This window comes from Cucurbita moschata, unplaced genomic scaffold, assembly GCF_002738365.1.
Source record: "Cucurbita moschata cultivar Rifu unplaced genomic scaffold, Cmos_1.0 Cmo_Scf00006, whole genome shotgun sequence".
Lineage (NCBI taxonomy): Eukaryota > Viridiplantae > Streptophyta > Magnoliopsida > Cucurbitales > Cucurbitaceae > Cucurbita > Cucurbita moschata.
Window position 1 is genome coordinate 2,502,957 of NW_019268522.1, and position 18,339 is coordinate 2,521,295.

An 18,339-nucleotide genomic window follows, 5' to 3' on the forward strand; every position below is an offset into this window, starting at 1 on the left:
TTTTTTTTTTTTTTTTTTTTTTTTTTTTTTTTTTTTTTTTTTTTTTTTTTTTTTTTTTTTTTTTTTTTTTTTTTTTTTTTTTTTTTTGCTATATGTTGTTAGAAGAATATTCTTTGCACAATTTTGAATTATTGTTCTGATTCTTGACATGGCATGTTCCGGCCTATCTTCCTTTTTCCTATTACTTCAGATTTTTCATACTCCTGAAGGGATGTTGTCTGGTGAGCAAGGTGTTTATGTGGCAGAGTCTGTTCCTTCAAGTATCACGAAAGAGCCCAAGGTAGATTTATTTTCTACTTTCACACGTTTATTTATTTATTTTGGATGGTTATTTTAACATGAAAATAACCATTAACTTATATATATTGTGTATCAGAAAAATTCAAGTTCTAATAATTCAATTAGAAGAGAACAAGCTGGTAGAGAATCTTCTGGCCTGGGCAAGAAGGATGCTGGGAAGTTTGCAAAAAAAGCTGGCATGTCACTTTGATGCTATGGCTTTGCCATATAAGTTGTTTCGTATTTCTTTCTTATTATTTGTTGATAATTATTGTTCATATATGTTTTTCCTTCTCCCTAGATAAGGGAAAGACAGCAAAAGAAGAAGCACGTGAATTGTTGCTTAGGGAGGAGGCATCTATACGGGAAGAGGTCCGGAAAATACAGAAAAACTTATCATTGATGCTCAGGACTCTTGGAGAGTTGGCCATTTCTAATACTATATTTGCACACAGTCAGCTATCATCTATGGTTTGTACTTTTCTACCTACTCAGAAAATATTTCTATGGTTAAATTAGCTTTAATCTAAAGTTTGATCTTTTTTTATTAACAGTTATTCAATTCACTATTAGCACGAGAGGATGGACATACAAAATTCTATGGATAAATTAGCTTTAACCTAAAGTTCGATCTTTTTTTTATCGGGAAGAGGTTGGAAATAAACAGAAGGAACATGATAAGACTTAATAGCATGGGGTAATTGAAGAGTTTGGGTGGCAACTCCCCTCTTATCCTTGATTATCCACATTTTTATTGGGCGGTTTCACATCCGTCTGTTTCTGTCTTCAGTTATCTGAGACAAGAATATGCAGTAAATATCCCCAGCAGTTCAAGGATCTTGGAGCCTTCCTTTTACCTAAATAACTGGACCATTGTCTCCTCTCATCCCCCCTTCCCTTTTTTTCCCCTTTTTTTCTATGACCATTTTCCTTGAGATCATTTAAACTCTCTCAAATATTTGAAACTCGATAAAAAGCCCAATCCAATGCATAGTTAACATCTTACCCATCTCTTTCTGTGTTTTTTAATGAGAATTTCCCAACTATACTTTTGCAATTCAAGCCATGTTGTCGTGTTAATTCTCAACCCTTTTCCAGTGCATGGCCCCATTTTCTGACAGTCTTCTCCATCCTGACATCTCACTTGCGAGCAATTTTTTTTTTCTTTTTCTTTCAGAGTCGTCTAGATTGTGACAATACCAATTTTCTGTAATCACGTCTCTATTCCTGTTATCATTGTTGAATCCATGATTAATGACTTTTCTGACATATCAGTGATATATATTTTTCATCCTCTGTTCTAGGGTGGTTCATAGTGCATTTCATTTTACTTTATGCAGCTTATATAAGCAATATAGTGTGGTTGATGCTGGATTTATTTTCAGTATATTCTGTTTTCAACCAGCTATTTTCTTGTATCAGGTGAAATTTGTTGATCCATTGTTAAGGTCACCAATTGTAAGTGATGTGGCTTATGAAACCTTGGTGAAACTTTCCAGATGTCTTGCTCCGACGCTATGTAATTCTGCTCTTGACATTGCCACCGCATTGCGCATGATTAGGACTGATGGTGATCGTCTTCTTCTTGATTTGATCCCATCGGTTGTTGAAGCGGAAGCCAATGGAAAACCATCCTTGAGTATTCTCGAGCGAATTGTAACTGCTTTATCTGTTGCTTGTAGATCTGGACCTCTTCCAGTAGACACGTTCACCTTCATTTTTCCGGTATGGATATAACTTTCATTGGGCTCTCGCAATATGTGATGGTTAGTTTATACAAATGTTCTTACCTGTCACTATATTTCAGATCATGGAGAAAATTTTGTTATCCTCCAAGAAGACAGGACTCCATGATGATGTTCTTCGTGTTCTTTACTTGCACATGGATCCCTTACTGCCCCTTCCTAGGCTGCGGATGCTATCAGTAATATTCCATTGCAGATATGGATTATGGGTAGAATTGCATTTCTAGTCTTTAACGCTGATCTCTGTTTTGCAGGTTCTTTATCATGTCTTAGGTGTTGTTCCCGCTTTTCAAGCATCCATTGGACCTGCACTAAATGAGTTGTGTCTTGGTCTTCAACCTGATGAAATTGCATCTGTATGTTCTTTCATAGATTCTTAATTTTTAAGAAATGCATATATGATTCTACATGTCATTAATAGTTATTCTTTAGGCTCTACATGGAGTCTATGCAAAAGATGTTCACGTAAGGATTGCTTGTCTGAAAGCTGTTAAATGCATCCCAGCTGTTGCTAATCGGTCTCTTCCTGAAAATGTTGATGTTGCTACAAGTATCTGGATGGCTTTACATGACCCAGAAAAGGTTTTTTCTAATCTTTCCTCCTGAATCTGGATGATGTCATGGTCATAATTTAAAGCTTAGCTAATTCTGCTTTAGTGAAAGCTTTGGAACTTCTCTGAATATGTTTTTCTAATTCTATGCTTACAATTTCTATACATTTTTTAAATTATGTATGTGCATCATTAAGTGTTAAGGATGGTTGGGATTCTATGACATTGTTTGGCATTCTTTTGGTAGTTGGATTACTTTGCTTGAAAGGAATAGTACTGTTTGAGGGTGTAAAAGGTGCGAGGGAGGATATCCTCTTTTGGCCTTATTGCTTTATAATATGTTTGGTAATTTCATTGGATCTCTTTTGTGTAATTGTGACTGTTTTTTTGGGCCTTTTTGTACGTCCATTCTTGTTAATGAAAGAGGCTTAGTACCAAGAAAGAAAAGCTTGGGCATCTCTATTTTGTACGCAGTCCTTATGCATATTTTTCTTATTTTTAACATTTCCGTTCTTTTATGTGTGATGCCTTGTTCAGTAATTATCATAATGCGGTTGGATAATGTAGGACAACCATTTTAATTTAAAGGGTAATATAAAACGGCAATTTTTCACATAGAAGAAGTATTTGATTATAAATCTTTGTCAGGTGTTAACATTACTTCAATTTGATAGCTTGAAGAAATATTTTGGTGTAATATAATTAAAAGTTGAATTTTCTATCTTCTACCTTCTACGACTTCCATCATATTGTGTACTTGTGATTTTGGTTTAAAGTCTGGAACATGCTTCTGTTTCAACTTTGTATAAAATGTGGGACATCTTATATATATGATGCGGATATTTAGGCTGCATGGATTTAGTTAGGAGTAAGAGCAGAAATTGAAGGTTGAACATATCTGAAATGCGGAAATGAAGTTTGAACATTTAAGAACAACTATAAAAATCCTGAAAGTTGATATGACAATTAATCTTGCATTCGTAGATACAAAACAATGTTAACCTTACCATAAAAGATTTAATTATGTAATGTCTTTTTGAAAGGAATGCCTCATAGCCATTTTTTTATCCATGTTCTCTGCTTTATAGCTTCCAAATATTTTTTCAGTTCTCACCCTTTTTTGTTGCACACTCTCTCATCTTGATTCTTATCTTCAGTCTGTGGCTGAAATTGCGGAGGATATTTGGGATCGTTATGGATATGACTTTGGAACTGATTATTCTGGGCTTTTCAAAGCACTTTCTCATGATAATTATAATGTCCGGTTGGCGGCATCTGAAGCACTTGCTGCTATTTTGGATGAATACCCTGATACAATACAGGTTATTTATCAACGTAGAATTCAATTGTTAGTCAATTTCTGGAATTGTATTTTTTCTTATTATTTGTGGTAATTTCAGGAATCTCTTTCTACATTATTTTCCACGTACATCCATGATACTAGCTCTGGAGGGAGTACTGTAGATGCTGGTTGGCTCGGACGTCAAGGGATAGCATTAGCACTATATTCAGCTGCAGATGTATTGCGAACAAAAGATCTTCCTGTTGTAATGACATTCCTCATTTCACGAGCCTTGGTATGTTTCTAACGTAGTAAGCCTATACAATTACACTAGCTTTCTAGGTTGAGAATTATATTGTTAAACATAATTATCCCATAGAAGGAAAAAAAAGAAGGAAAAAAAAGAAGGAAAAAGATTTGTCTATTTTCACTTCTTTCATAAATGTTCTGGACGTCAATTTCAATATTGTCCTTGTGGCTCCTAGGATAAACTTATTCTGTAATTGTTGTCATTAATGTTTCTTGTAAGATCAGTGTAAAATTAGTTGTACCCTAAATTACCATTATTTGTGCTATTCTATCGTTAAATACATAAGTGAGTGTGTATTTTTTCAGAAAAGTAGACTGAAAATTGATATTATTCAGAGAAGTTGATGATTTGAAGTTCTATAATGAGAAAAAAGGAGATAGACGCTCTTTATTATTATTATTATTATTTTAAAATTTTAAACAGAGATGGAGGCCTTCTTGCTAGGCTACATATAATAGTTCTACGATGGGGTCTACTTTTATTAATAACTGAAATTTGTATTAATTTTTTCCGTAATGTGAAGCTTATGCAAGTTTTGAATTATATGTTTATACTTTATTTAAATTATATTTCATAGTAGGTATTGTTGTTTGTTCGGGAACATAGGATTAAATTGGACTAATACATTCTGCTGTAGTATTATTTTTGCAATCCAGAAATTGGAAATGTTGAATTAAGATATTTCTAGAAATGCTTAGGAAATATCATTTCTCAGTGTGGTAAGCATGCTGGGTTAGTCATTTTCAATTGAAATGCATCGTTTCAAGGACAAATTGAATGTAAGTTATACTTTGGTCTTTCTGATTCACATTAATTTTTCAGGGTGACCCCAATACTGATGTTCGTGGAAGAATGATCAATGCTGGTATCATGATTATTGATAAACATGGGAGAGAGAGCGTTTCCTTGTTGTTCCCTATTTTTGAAAACTACCTAAACAAAAAGGTATTTCTTTTCAAGTTAAATATTCTTTTCCTTACATTCCTTCTGCTTTAAGTTTATGAACACCAAAACCTTTTTTGTTCTAGCGAACCCAGTCTACTGCTGATAGAAAGTGTGCTGGAAATTTCCATCTGTTTGATATTTTTGGTTTCTAAATTTTCTAGGCATCAGATGAGGAGAAGTATGATTTGGTTCGTGAGGGTGTTGTTATTTTCACTGGAGCATTGGCGAAACATTTGGCAAAGGTATTATTTTTTTTAATATTTCAATTGCCAATATTGATACCTCCTTTGTTTCTTATCCCAGCTTAATGTCTGAATTATTGGACAGAATGATCCCAAAATTCACGCTGTTGTAGATAAATTGTTGGATGTTTTGAATACTCCATCAGAAGCAGTTCAACGTGCTGTATCTACATGTTTGTCTCCATTAATGCAATCAAAGCAGGTTAGTCAGGTTTTGTCTGTATAGGGTTCCTTTCAAGTGTCGTATTTGATTTATTATTTTTGCTATAAAGATGTTAAATCAGATGTTTCTGAAACCGTGGCCTTGTTTTGGAGGTTTTTCACCTTCCTTTTTCGAGATGTTCTTGAGAAATGAATTTCTCAAGAACTTATAACTTGTTTGTTCATTTAAAATGAGATGGGGTAGGAGTCCAACAGACGATGAAACAAAACCATTCGTTGGTGAAAGTTACTCTCAATGATACTAAACTACATAATAGTTAAAACCACTATTTCTATGCACGTCTAAAGCCATCTCAAACCTGGTTAAAGAAAATAATTCCGACCAGCATAAATTTCACAAACAGAGAATTTACTCAAGTGTCGGGAACCTCTCTTGTTTGTGTCAGGCATTAGAAGAAACAAGAATGCCGGAATTTATAAGAAATAAGAATGCCATTGTTTTTCTTGTGGTGAAGGATGGAGCATTGTTTAGTGGTCGAGGGAAATCTTCTTTTGTCTGTGATAGGAATTTTTGTGCACGATTTAAATTCGTGCCCCATCTTTCATAGAGAGAGAATCTTGCTTTAGGTTGAATGAGATTAGGAGGTGGTCTTTTAGCTTTGATCGGCAAGGACCATGGGGACTTCCTTCATTAGGATTTGGCACTCGGGCTTATTGAATTCTATGATAGAGGTGTTCTTGATCCATCCACGGGTCTTTTTGAATAAATAAAAAAGAGAGAGAAGACTGGGCAGTTTTGTGACATTGCATTTTTTCAAGTTGAGATGTCTTGACGTGGAATCATTATCTGTATGTTTTGCGCCTTTGATGATTTTGGATTACCTGCATGCTTATGTAGAATGGAATGCACTTAAGCAATTCTCTCTTATATATCCATAATTTTTTAGGATATGTCAGACACGAACTTTTTTGTTTTCTATTAAGTTACATTGTCATACCGTTTGCAACTACAGCTTATTTAGCTAGTCTCTGGTAGTTTGGCTGTTATAAACTTATTGTAAAACAATCTCTGAGCTTTCTTTTCGTTTATAAGTATCTGGATGTGAAAAGTTAGTGAATTCTACACAAGATTTTGCTATCTTCCTTCGGGAAGAAAGTACATTGGAGAGGTTTGTCTGCCAGTGAGATAAATTTTATTATATCTTCTTGAGGAAAAGACAAAAAAGTTTAGAATTAAATGAATTTAACAAAGACCGAAACCTATGAATGGTGAAGATCTGCCAAAACAATTGAACTAGGATTTCTTACAAATCTGGGAAAATAGAGAAGTAATTAGTTGGGCAGGGGTTCTCTCTACCCCCGACCCCCAAGATGTTATTTGGTTTGTTTTGAGAAATATGCATCTCTGTTCTTATCCTCTCCATCATCCACCGAATCACTCTCACCAAAAATAAAATAAAATAAAATCTTGTTATCTTCTTGTAAAATATTGTATCTTTGGGACTCAACTTCCTGTTTGATAAATACTTCTGAGATTGTCAGATCTTGTTCAATTGTGGATTATTGTTTTATGTTGTAAAGTTGTTTTCCCACGTAAATTTTCATTTGATATCTTCATTTCCCCCCTTAATTTGTGTTGGTTCCTATACTTCTTACGCTTGTACTTCATTATGACATACTTTTGGATATTGCTTTGATCATTGGTTTTCTTTTTCTCCTCTGGTATTTTGTTTCATTAGGATGATGCCCCAGCTCTTGTTTCAAGGCTTTTGGATCAGCTCATGAAGAGTGAAAAGTATGGGGAACGTCGAGGAGCAGCATTTGGTCTTGCTGGAGTTGTTAAGGGATTTGGAATCACAAGCCTTAAGAAGTATGGAATAGTTTCTGTGGTACGAGATGCTTTCGCAGACAGGTTTGTTCCATCAAGATCCAATCTTATTACTAATTCAAATGATGCATAAAAGCTTAAGCTTTTGGATTAATGATTATCTGACTTATCCATTGCTTGTCTTGGCATATTGCTTGTTTTGAACAATTTTATCATTTTTTAAGAGAAACGAACTCTTTTCTTGTAGGTAACAAATTGAGCCGATTAAGAAAAATAGAAGAGGATGATACAAGGGAACACAAAAACATGTCCAGACAAAAAGAACTCAAAAACATATTAAAAAAAAGACGGCAATCTAATAGAACAAAACTAAGATCATAGTTAAAAAAAAAAAAAAAGGCATAGTGACTGAGGCCTATAGGGGGAGTCATTAAACCTGACCACTTCCCTCTCTCTCACCCTCTCAAACCTTCTAAAAAATCTATTGTTCCTCTCTAACTAAATGCCCTACAAAACTGCAAAGAAGCAAGCTTTTTACAGAACTTTCTCCTTTCTCTCAGGACTTCATCCAACAATGAACAACCATCCCTACCCTAAGCTTCCTGAATACCAAACTAGGTTCTCCACCAATCCCAATGACATGAAGTGAATTGGAAATTTTACAGCAATCAATCTGGTCCTCCTCATGCCTCTTTAAAATAATGCACCATTTGTGGACATGTTTCGGGTTATTCACTCTCCTATTTAAAATCTCTCATGCAAAAACTTTAACCTCTGGAATTTTAACCTGCTAGAGAGAGGAGAAAGAAGAGGCAACCAGTTTGGGGAAACAACAAACTAAGACTTGGAGAAAGGAATGGTTTGAGAACCCTCTAGAAGGATTTTGGGACCAAGACTTGGAAAAAGGAGTCATATAAAAACTCCAATTTTTTTTTTTTTTTTTTTTTGAATCAAGAAATGAGACTTTCAGTGAAGAAATGTAAAGAGACCAATGCTCGAAAGATACAAATTCCAAATGGGAGTGATAGAATATAAAACAGAAATTACAAAGTAAATTCGTAGGCATCTCTATTCAGGCATATCCTGGAAAGTTCTTCTAGAGATCCACAGTGTACATGAAACAACAAATGAACAAGCGGTGGCATAAATGATAATGGGAGCTGGTGTAGGGTGACAATGCCAATTTGTGACAGACTATGGAGAAGCTTTGTCGGAAGGAGTCACAGTGAGAATATTGCTAAAAAGGATGGGCGTTTCATGGTTAGGTTTTCCTTCATTGTGTGTCTAGTGTCACGTTGTGATCTTGACACCCTCACGACCAGCCTTAAGTGGAACCCAATCTCCATATTTCTTTATCGCCCGACTTTGTGACTTCGTCGGACCTTAGGCAAGGTCTATCTTTGCCCTTCGAACATCACTTATATGGAATTCAAGCTTGTTTGGCCACACAAGCCGCCTACGCATGCTTGTTTAATCATCTGCGACTCAATTGACTTACCTCTACACTAGACCAAGTCATTTATTTAGCTCAACCTTGCCTCTACTTGGGGTCAAGGTCTTTCAATGCAATGTTGCATATCATCATCTCATCTTGGTTCCCAATTAGCATGGGGCATATGCCTTGACACTATCCCAAGTCACGGGGTGTTGTTGGCCATTGCAACTCATTCGGTCATGCCATTCTATTCTACATGTCGGTTCAAGATATAGCAATGAATTTGGGTATCATATCAAGTGGTATATGGCAATGAATTTGGGCATCATATCAAGTGGTATATGGCAATGATTTTGCAATTTGAAATTACATATAAAATATTTTCATCAGTGGAAGTTATTTTGTAGTATTGGTATATACGTGCAAGTAATATGTAGAAGTATACATTTTTGTTGAATGAATATAGTGATGCAACTGTTGGAAAATCATTCATACATGTACTCCTCCACTCATGAATGTGGGATCAAGTGCATTTACCTAGAAACAAAAGAATATAAAGCTAAATTATTTTGAATAATAACGACCATGATGCAAAAGGAGTGGAAAAGTTTTCTTTAATGCTTTGTGTGGGTTCAGTATGTTTTATGTGAATTGATGAACCACAGGAATTCAGCGAAACGCCGTGAAGGAGCTTTACTGGCATTTGAATGTCTTTGTGAAACACTTGGAAGACTATTTGAACCGTGAGTAGATATCCTAGACATAATATCTTTATCTATTGTTTTTTTTATCCTTCTCGTAACTGATATGTGATTTCTCAGGTATGTGATCCAGATGTTGCCGTTTCTTTTAGTGTCATTCTCTGATCAAGTTGTTGCAATTCGTGAAGCTGCTGAATGTGCTGCCCGTGCAATGATGTCTCATCTTACTGCTCAGGGTGTGAAGCTTGTATTGCCCTCTCTTTTGAAGGTGATTATAATTATTTGTGTTCTAAACCTTCTGGATAAACAACTTATGATATTCTTACGTCTCTTGTCAGTTGGAAAGGTCTCTCTTTAATGTCTGCTTCCTATGCATTTAATTGTTACATTTTATGCTCTGCCTATTCATGTGTATTTTCTCATCTTTTCTGAAATGTTTTTCTTTTAGTATATTTGATATTATGTTTTTTTTTATCTCTTTGATAGGTGGTGAACTTTTGTATTTAAAACAAAGATACAAAAATAATTAAACTAAATATGGAAATCCACCTAAAGATTCTTGGAATGCAAAAAAGGTGGTCCAAATAAAGTTGGTATGCAAGAGATAATAGATCCTATGCACAAGCCAACTAAAGCAAGGCTATACGAATGAGGCCTCAAACATTGAAAAACTTGATGGATTGTTAGGACTAATACCACGGTAAGTGTTTTGCTAGATCCAGTGTCATTGCAAGCTTGGTTAAAGAGAGTTTCAGGACAAATTGGGGTAGAATGGGAGGTTGAGCGAGCGATCTTTTCAACCCTAATCAAAAGCAATGACATTGATGCTAGGGTTGTTACTATCACAATTCAATGAAATGTTTAGGTTTAAATTCTATTTTAGCCCTTATGCATTGATTTTTGTTTAGTTTGGTTCTTGTACTTTTAAAACGTCCATTTTTGTTCCATTACTTTCAACTTTTGAAACACCTATTTTGGTTCTTGTACTTTTTTTTCTTCAAAAAAAAAAAATGTTTTCATCGATATAATGAAGAAAGGCTAATGCTCAAATACACGAACGCCACATGGGAATGAATGAAATAAAAAATAACAAAAACCATACAAGTCTGAGTACGTAAAAGGCAATAATACTAACTAAATTTCACTAGCTAAATTTCTCAGAATTTGTATTAAATGGTTCATTTTGTGTAAAATTTATGTTTAAAATTTTCAAATGGTGATCATATTTGTCACTTTTTAAAAATATGGAACCAAAATGGATGTTTTGAAAGTATAAGTACTAAAATGAATAGCTATTGGAAGTGTGGAGGCCAAAATAATTGTTTGAAAATACAAGGACTAAAATGAACCGAAACCAAAATACAAAGACCAAAATAATATTTAAACCAATTATTTATTGTAGAGACTATTGGCATGGTCTGTTTTGATGCATAAGAAGAGCAATTTGTTCTTTTGTTGAATCTTTCAGGCTTCAACTTTCTCTACTTAGCTCATATATGAGAACTTGAATTCACTATGTTGGTCGTGTTAAAATGGCACACCATGTGCCTACTGGGATACGTTCATTATCTTGACTGACAAATGCAATATTAGGTTTATGCTTGACTGGAGAGTTGAAAATGGGTGACCAAGTTAATGATCTACAATTTTGTAATACAGTATGTATAAAATCATTGCCATAAAGAGCTATACAAATGTTTGAGCTGGACTTTAATGAACTGAGAATAGCATGGGCAACAAAACAAAACATCATCCCTTTGGGGCCTATGTTACGATTTCAACTGTTTAATATGTATTTTTACTAAAAGTAGAGGACTGGGATGTATTCATGGATGAGAGGACTGGGATGTATTCATGGATGAGCCAAGAATATGGTTTCTGGTATTCTTACCGATGTCTTATCAGTAGTTTAATCTAGCTTTCTTGCCTTCCATACGATGGTTTACTTTTCTAATTACCCTTTGGTGCCTAAGTTCTCTATTGTTCTCTCTCTGGGCAGGGTCTTGAAGATAAAGCATGGAGAACAAAGCAAAGCAGTGTACAGTTGCTTGGTGCTATGGCATATTGTGCTCCACAACAGTTGTCTCAATGTCTTCCTAAGATAGTGCCGAAGTTGACAGAGGTATGTGCCATGATTTGTTAGTTTCCATTTTAGTTTCATTATGTAACCATTGAAAAAAAAGGGTAAGTATATGAGCTTGATTAAGATTACGTTTCCCCCCACAAAAAAACTGCAGGTTCTCACAGATACTCATCCCAAAGTCCAGTCAGCAGCACAAACAGCCCTTCAACAAGTAATAATTTTGAGCCATTTAAAATCATCGGATCTTTATGGTTTTCTAATTTCTACTAAGATCTTTCATTGTTTGTATCTTTTAGGTTGGAAGTGTCATAAAGAATCCAGAAATATCTGCACTTGTTCCTACGCTTCTAATGGGTCTTACTGATCCAAATGACTATACTAAATATTCTCTTGACATTCTTCTGCAAGTAAGATTGATTGAAGATAAGATTTAGGACGGATTTTCAGTTAACATTAGCAAACTTTTTTGCCTTTTTGCCTGCTAAATTTCCATTAACTTATTGCAGACAACTTTTATTAATTCAATTGATGCCCCTTCCCTTGCACTATTGGTGCCTATAGTGCATAGAGGGCTAAGGGAGAGAAGTGCTGAGACCAAAAAAAAAGCAGCGCAAATTGCTGGAAATATGTGTTCCTTAGTCACAGAACCGAAGGATATGATTCCTTATACTGGGCTGCTACTTCCTGAAGTAAAAAAGGTTGTCATCCCCATTTACTTTATTCTTGCACTTTTTTCTTTCTAATTTTAAATTTTGTGATGAGGACAGGTCTTAGTTGATCCAATTCCGGAAGTACGTTCAGTTGCTGCTCGGGCAATTGGATCCCTCATCAGGGGAATGGGAGAGGAAAACTTCCCCGATCTAGTACCATGGTTGTTTGACACACTTAAATCTGAGAATAGTAATGTTGAGCGCTCTGGTGCTGCCCAAGGATTGAGTGAGGTTAGAATTCTTACAATTAACATCTATATGTCATTTATTCCTAATTTGACTGATTGCGTTTTAATCTTGCATTTTTACGCCATATTTTTAGTGTAAATTTAGACTAATTGATAGGTTTCACTAGCCATGTGATAATGTGGAGTTTTTCCCATTCAAAGATGTGAATGTCAGGATGCATGCTTTTCCATTTTTATTTTTCCAATTTCATCTTATATATTTCTATTGGTTGTATACCTTCATATTTTTGGTTCATCACTTTATTAGTTACCTTTTACGCTGAAATCAACTTTTTAGTTGTTGATGACTAGGGTAGGTCCATTTAGTATACCAAGATGATTGTTGGTCAATTTAGTATAAGAAAGACTTGACTTATGAAATGGGGATAAATAATTTTAAGGATAACTAACATTGATAAGTTCTGGTTGTGTTTCTAAGCTTTCTGTATTATAGAAAACTAAAAATGGTTTTAAAGGATAAGACAAGAAAGTATGTGGGAGCTTGATCTTCGGAAGACGATACTCGATATTTATAATTTAGTATTAATAATACTTCTTCTGCTCTTATTGCTGCTTATATTATAACACTATTACTATTTTTTAATAATATATGTTTTCGGTTGTTGTTTGTTGTTTGTTTGTTTCTAGGTTTTAGCTGCTCTTGGAATTGAATACTTCGATCTTGTGCTTCCGGATATTATTAAAAACTGTTCTCATCAGAGAGCACCTGTCCGTGATGGATATTTAACACTTTTCAAGGTAATTCAAATATATTCGACGAACGAATTTTATGATCCAAGTAGTAAAAAATGTATTTTTTGATGAATCTAGATTCTTAATTTAAAAGTTTAAAATATGGAATTGCATTAAAAAGGATAAAAACTTTGATAAATATATTATTTCATGTTATTAAGTCATTTTAATTTTGTTAAAATTAAAGATGCACAACACAATAAATTATAAACTTTATAACATTGTAAAATAATAATTATGCAACATTTATAAAATAAAACATGTTAACCGATTAATTATTAATAGTTGTGATACAACTTAGTAGTACGACTATATTTATAGTTTATAACTGCAATATCAAACATAATTTGAACAAATTTTTAAATTTGGATCTAGTTTCTAAATTTTCTTTTCAAACACATTCTGAAGTTCTAAAACCATGAAATACAACTTTGATCTTGTATTAAAAAATAATTTGTTCCGTTGTCTTTGTCTTATATCCGTGAACATCCTTCTTCAATTGTCTTTTCTTTTTTTTCACTATTCAAATTTTATGTCAACTTGATTACAGTACTTGCCAAGGTCACTGGGTGTTCAATTCCAGAACTATTTGCAGCAGGTGTTGCCTGCAATTCTCGATGGTTAGTAGCATAAAGTATACAGTTATGGCAATATTTAAGAAATACCATCTGTTAAGGCATTTATTTCTTATTGTTTTCTATAACATTGTTATAGGTCTTGCTGATGAGAATGAATCAGTGCGGGATGCAGCATTAGGCGCTGGGCATGTTCTGGTTGAGCACTATGCAGCAACGTAATTACTATTGAATTTTAAATCCATACACACATGCACACACAGAAGTAATAATATGAATAGTTAAATAGTCGTTTACTATTTTCTTCTTTCGTAAGAGAATTAGAAGAAATAGAATTTCCATTCACCCTTAATTTTGCCCAGTAGAAATACTATTTTTATGTGTATATGAATTGTATAATTTTTGTTTATTTAGGCTCTTCTTGGATTAACCAGTGATTATATTTAGAAGCTTTAAAATTTTCCAATATGCGGTTTGCATAGAAAATGATAATGGTTTATTATTTTCAGATCTTTACCATTGCTCCTCCCTGCTGTGGAAGATGGTATCTTTAATGACAGCTGGCGTATTCGACAGAGTTCTGTCGAACTGTTGGGTGATCTCTTATTTAAGGTACATGTTAATCTGTGTGTGTGTGTGTAGCGTACGCATGTGTCTCAACTTCTGTTTTGCAGGTTGCTGGAACATCTGGAAAAGCATTGCTTGAGGGTGGTAGTGATGATGAAGGTTCTAGCACTGAAGCCCATGGACGTGCTATTATTGAGGTTCTTGGTCGAGAAAAGCGGGATGAAATACTTTCTGCCCTGTATATGGTTAGAACTGATGTTAGCATTTCAGTTCGACAGGTAATACTGGATTATAAGTTGTGTATATACTTTTTGTTGTTGACATTGTATGGTATAAGGATATAAATTTTTTTATATCTTGTCAGGCTGCCCTGCATGTTTGGAAAACCATAGTCGCAAACACTCCAAAGACTCTCAAGGAAATAATGCCAGTTCTAATGAATACTCTAATTTCTTCTCTTGCTTCATCATCTTCCGAGAGGCGACAGGTCTTTACTCGTATACTTCATATGATTTCCATGTTGCTGTTGGGAAACTATATTTCTGACTGGGTCTTATTTAGGTTGCTGGACGAGCATTGGGTGAGCTTGTGAGAAAGCTTGGGGAAAGAGTACTTCCATTGATCATTCCCATACTATCTCAAGGGCTGAAGGATCCCAACGCTAGCAGAAGACAAGTGAGAACTTTGCTATATCATTCTTTTAGGCCATGCTTGATGTCCATCGTCAGATGTTTTAGCGTCTATTTCACATTTTGACTAGAACTGATATATAGCAACAAAATACAGCACCCATGAATTCAAGAGCTTCTCATCCCGAAGTTTCCAGTTTTCAGTTCTCTCACTCCCCTATTAATTAGTAACCTAACCCACCCCCCATACATCAGCCGGAAATCTAGTTACAAATAGTGGGGCCCCCTTACAGTTTACATTCTCAGCCCTTTGATACTGTTGCAGAAGTGGCTAAAAATTATAAAAATACCATCTTGGTGTGGAATGGTGAATAAGGTCGGAATTTTAGTGGCCAACAGATATTGGCTATGTGTAGAATCTGTAGCCTCCAAATAGTATAAAAAGAAATGATGTTCTTATTTCTGGATAAGAAACGATGACCACTTCATTCCAAAAAGCCAACCATTACAACTTAATGTTAGGCAGCTTACAACGCTCCAAAATTAAAATAAGGATACCCCATTCTTCCAACTCTCTGACAAAACAGCCCCCCCTCAACTTTAAGTCCCAACTTTGGCCATTAGGGTTCCACAACTGATGGGCCTTGCTCAATTTAGCATTTGAGAGGCTGAAAATGGAGGGTTAATATCACCTTAAGGGGGTGTTTGGCCCACCATCTTGGAGACGGGTAGTGTGGGCTAAAATATTCCACTCTCCATTTAACCCGCATACTTCACAACATGGTAGATAATTAACTCCTCTTCACCAACTTCAACAGTGTTTACCATCAAAGTCTGCACCGAGAAGCCCCATCTTCCTCTCTTCCTCCCATGTTAATAATAAGTATTTTAACATATTTAAAGTGTACTATGTTTATTTATGATTTTTATTTCTTCTATCTTTTTGTTTTATACTTTTTTCTAGAATTATCCATTATAGATATTTTCATTGACATTTTCATAAAATTGAGACTTTGATATTTTTGTCTGACATCGGCATTTTAAACATTATGTTAAGTAGCTTATTTCAAAATTCTAGGAAATCTTGCAAAATATGACTATTTTGGTTATAGCCTTTTTTGATAGAAAAATGCCATTCAAATTCATATTATAGTAAGCGACAATGTTCAATTAAAATCTGTTAGAATTTTAAGATCATTCAAATTCCTACACACAAACTGACCAAAAAAAAAATGCTAAGGGTATATTTCATTAGTTAATATTACATGGATGAATTGCTTTGTTAAAATGTGTGCTTAACTGATAATATCTTAAAATTATACATAACGTTAATATTACAAGGATGAATTGCTTTGTTAAAATGTGTGCTTAACTGATAATATCTTAAAATTATACATAACCATCAAAATTTGATTGTTTTTGCTTCTCTTTCTTATATTAAAAATATCATTTAATTTCATATGATAATAAACAACTAAATTTGCTTGATCATGAACTTCAGGGTTTATTTATTCATTATTATATATATATTTTTCCCTCTTGGTATTCTGCCATTTACCTGATTTTGTAATTGAAAATTCAGCATCCCTTCCTTTCACTTCTCTCTATATAGAGAAAAAAAAGGGAAAAAAAAAAGAATTTTTATTTAATCGAGAATATGAATTTGACAGGGTGTATGCATTGGGTTGAGTGAAGTGATGACTAGTGCTGGTAAAAGTCAGTTATTGAGCTTCATGGAGGATCTTATCCCTACTATTCGAACAGCCCTTTGTGATAGGTTTGTACTTTCTCTCTAATCTCATTTTTTTCTTTTCATGATAACTCATGGCATACTTAACTACTTAAATCTTGGTATCCTTAATCAGCATGCCTGAGGTTCGCGTGTCTGCAGGCTTAGCATTCAGTACTCTTTACAAGGTACGATACATATTTCATTTAGAGTTAGAAACAGGAAATATTGATTTTTCAATAGTAACGATTTTGAGCATCATGTTTAGAGTGCTGGAATGCAAGCGATCGATGAAATTATTCCTACACTCCTTCATGCTTTGGAGGATGAGGAAACATCAGATACTGCCCTTGACGGTCTCAAACAAATCTTGAGGTGGTGGCCCTTTTTTTCTTCCATCTTTTTTGTTTACACATTCTTATGTTTCATGCCGATAAATTCAGCATCAATGTTAATATATCCTTGAAAGATATCATTTGAAATGTGTGTTAAGATGAGATATTAACTCAATTTTTTTAAAAATTATTTTTTAGTAATTTGTGGAAGACTGGATAAATATCAAATACTGAAACTAAAGAAGTTATTATTATTATTTTTTTTTTTACTTTTCATTGAGCTTTTTAAATCAGATTTATAAATTGCTAGACAGGTAAAATTGTGATTACTAGCACTCCTAATTGTTTACCCCAATATGATGAAAATGGACGCATCGCTTTTTGTAGAGAAGTATATGACTTACTGTCAACTGCCAGATAGTGTTTGGCCAGTGGGCTTTAAAAAAACACAAGAAACCAAGTGTTACATTCAATTGATGAAAAAAGACTTGCTAAAAGAGACAAATCAAAGAATGGGAAAGAGAGAAAAAGTGAAAAAGGAAACTTAGTATAAAAGCATCCCAATTTAAACAAAGTTCTTGTAGAAAAGAAAACCGTGGAATAATTTGGAATGAGAACAGCAAAGAGAAGCCTTCATTTTGCAGTCTCATAATGATCCAACCAATGCCTTTGATTATTCTAAAAACTCTTTGGTTATGCGCCAACCATATCTTTGAAATAACATCTTTAATTGCATTTACCCAATGCCAATGAGGCCTTGGAGAGAGGTAATGACGAATAAGCAGTTGAAGAGAGTAGCTCTTTGAACCATTGGAGATGATCCGAAGTATATCGAACATGCCAGCAAGACAATGCAAAAGAACATTAGAAATATAAATGATTCAACCTTTGCGTATCCAAACAGTATAAGGACATGTTGATGGCATGAGAAAAGATGTTGGCATGAGAAGATATGAAAGCTATTAGAAAAGATTTATTGAATGATTTAATTTAATTTTAATCTACCTTTGAACTCTCTCTCTCTCTCTTTCAAGAATTTTTTCTCCTACCTGTTCCTCAATGGTTGCAGACCCTCCTGTCACTTTTATCCTGGTTCTTTATTTTGTACTAATGCATGCATAGTAAAGTTGTTTACGGGAATAGGCACGAGCTTTGTTACAATAAATCTTTGGCATTGGGCTGATACATTTCTGAATCTTTATTATATTATTGGAAGTTGTCAAAACTTATTTTTTCTGTCCAATCCCTACT

General features: G+C 34.3%; 1 protein-coding gene across 1 annotated transcript in view; it reads left to right on the plus strand.

Annotated features, from left to right (window-relative positions):
* Window positions 1-18,339, plus strand: part of LOC111444291 (protein ILITYHIA) — a 40,993-nt gene that overhangs the window by 16,715 nt on the left and 5,939 nt on the right. Inside the window, exons 16-45 of the mRNA XM_023082332.1 lie at window positions 191-280; window positions 377-476; window positions 581-750; window positions 1,702-2,004; window positions 2,087-2,203; window positions 2,279-2,380; window positions 2,457-2,606; window positions 3,733-3,897; window positions 3,976-4,152; window positions 4,990-5,112; window positions 5,274-5,354; window positions 5,440-5,556; window positions 7,256-7,428; window positions 9,445-9,522; window positions 9,601-9,748; window positions 11,480-11,602; window positions 11,718-11,774; window positions 11,860-11,970; window positions 12,070-12,261; window positions 12,331-12,504; window positions 13,149-13,259; window positions 13,804-13,873; window positions 13,968-14,046; window positions 14,338-14,440; window positions 14,503-14,673; window positions 14,760-14,882; window positions 14,957-15,070; window positions 16,695-16,801; window positions 16,890-16,941; window positions 17,022-17,128. Coding sequence (XP_022938100.1) covers window positions 191-280; window positions 377-476; window positions 581-750; window positions 1,702-2,004; window positions 2,087-2,203; window positions 2,279-2,380; window positions 2,457-2,606; window positions 3,733-3,897; window positions 3,976-4,152; window positions 4,990-5,112; window positions 5,274-5,354; window positions 5,440-5,556; window positions 7,256-7,428; window positions 9,445-9,522; window positions 9,601-9,748; window positions 11,480-11,602; window positions 11,718-11,774; window positions 11,860-11,970; window positions 12,070-12,261; window positions 12,331-12,504; window positions 13,149-13,259; window positions 13,804-13,873; window positions 13,968-14,046; window positions 14,338-14,440; window positions 14,503-14,673; window positions 14,760-14,882; window positions 14,957-15,070; window positions 16,695-16,801; window positions 16,890-16,941; window positions 17,022-17,128 — 3,788 coding nt within the window. The remainder of the gene's footprint in view (window positions 1-190; window positions 281-376; window positions 477-580; window positions 751-1,701; window positions 2,005-2,086; window positions 2,204-2,278; window positions 2,381-2,456; window positions 2,607-3,732; window positions 3,898-3,975; window positions 4,153-4,989; window positions 5,113-5,273; window positions 5,355-5,439; window positions 5,557-7,255; window positions 7,429-9,444; window positions 9,523-9,600; window positions 9,749-11,479; window positions 11,603-11,717; window positions 11,775-11,859; window positions 11,971-12,069; window positions 12,262-12,330; window positions 12,505-13,148; window positions 13,260-13,803; window positions 13,874-13,967; window positions 14,047-14,337; window positions 14,441-14,502; window positions 14,674-14,759; window positions 14,883-14,956; window positions 15,071-16,694; window positions 16,802-16,889; window positions 16,942-17,021; window positions 17,129-18,339) is intronic.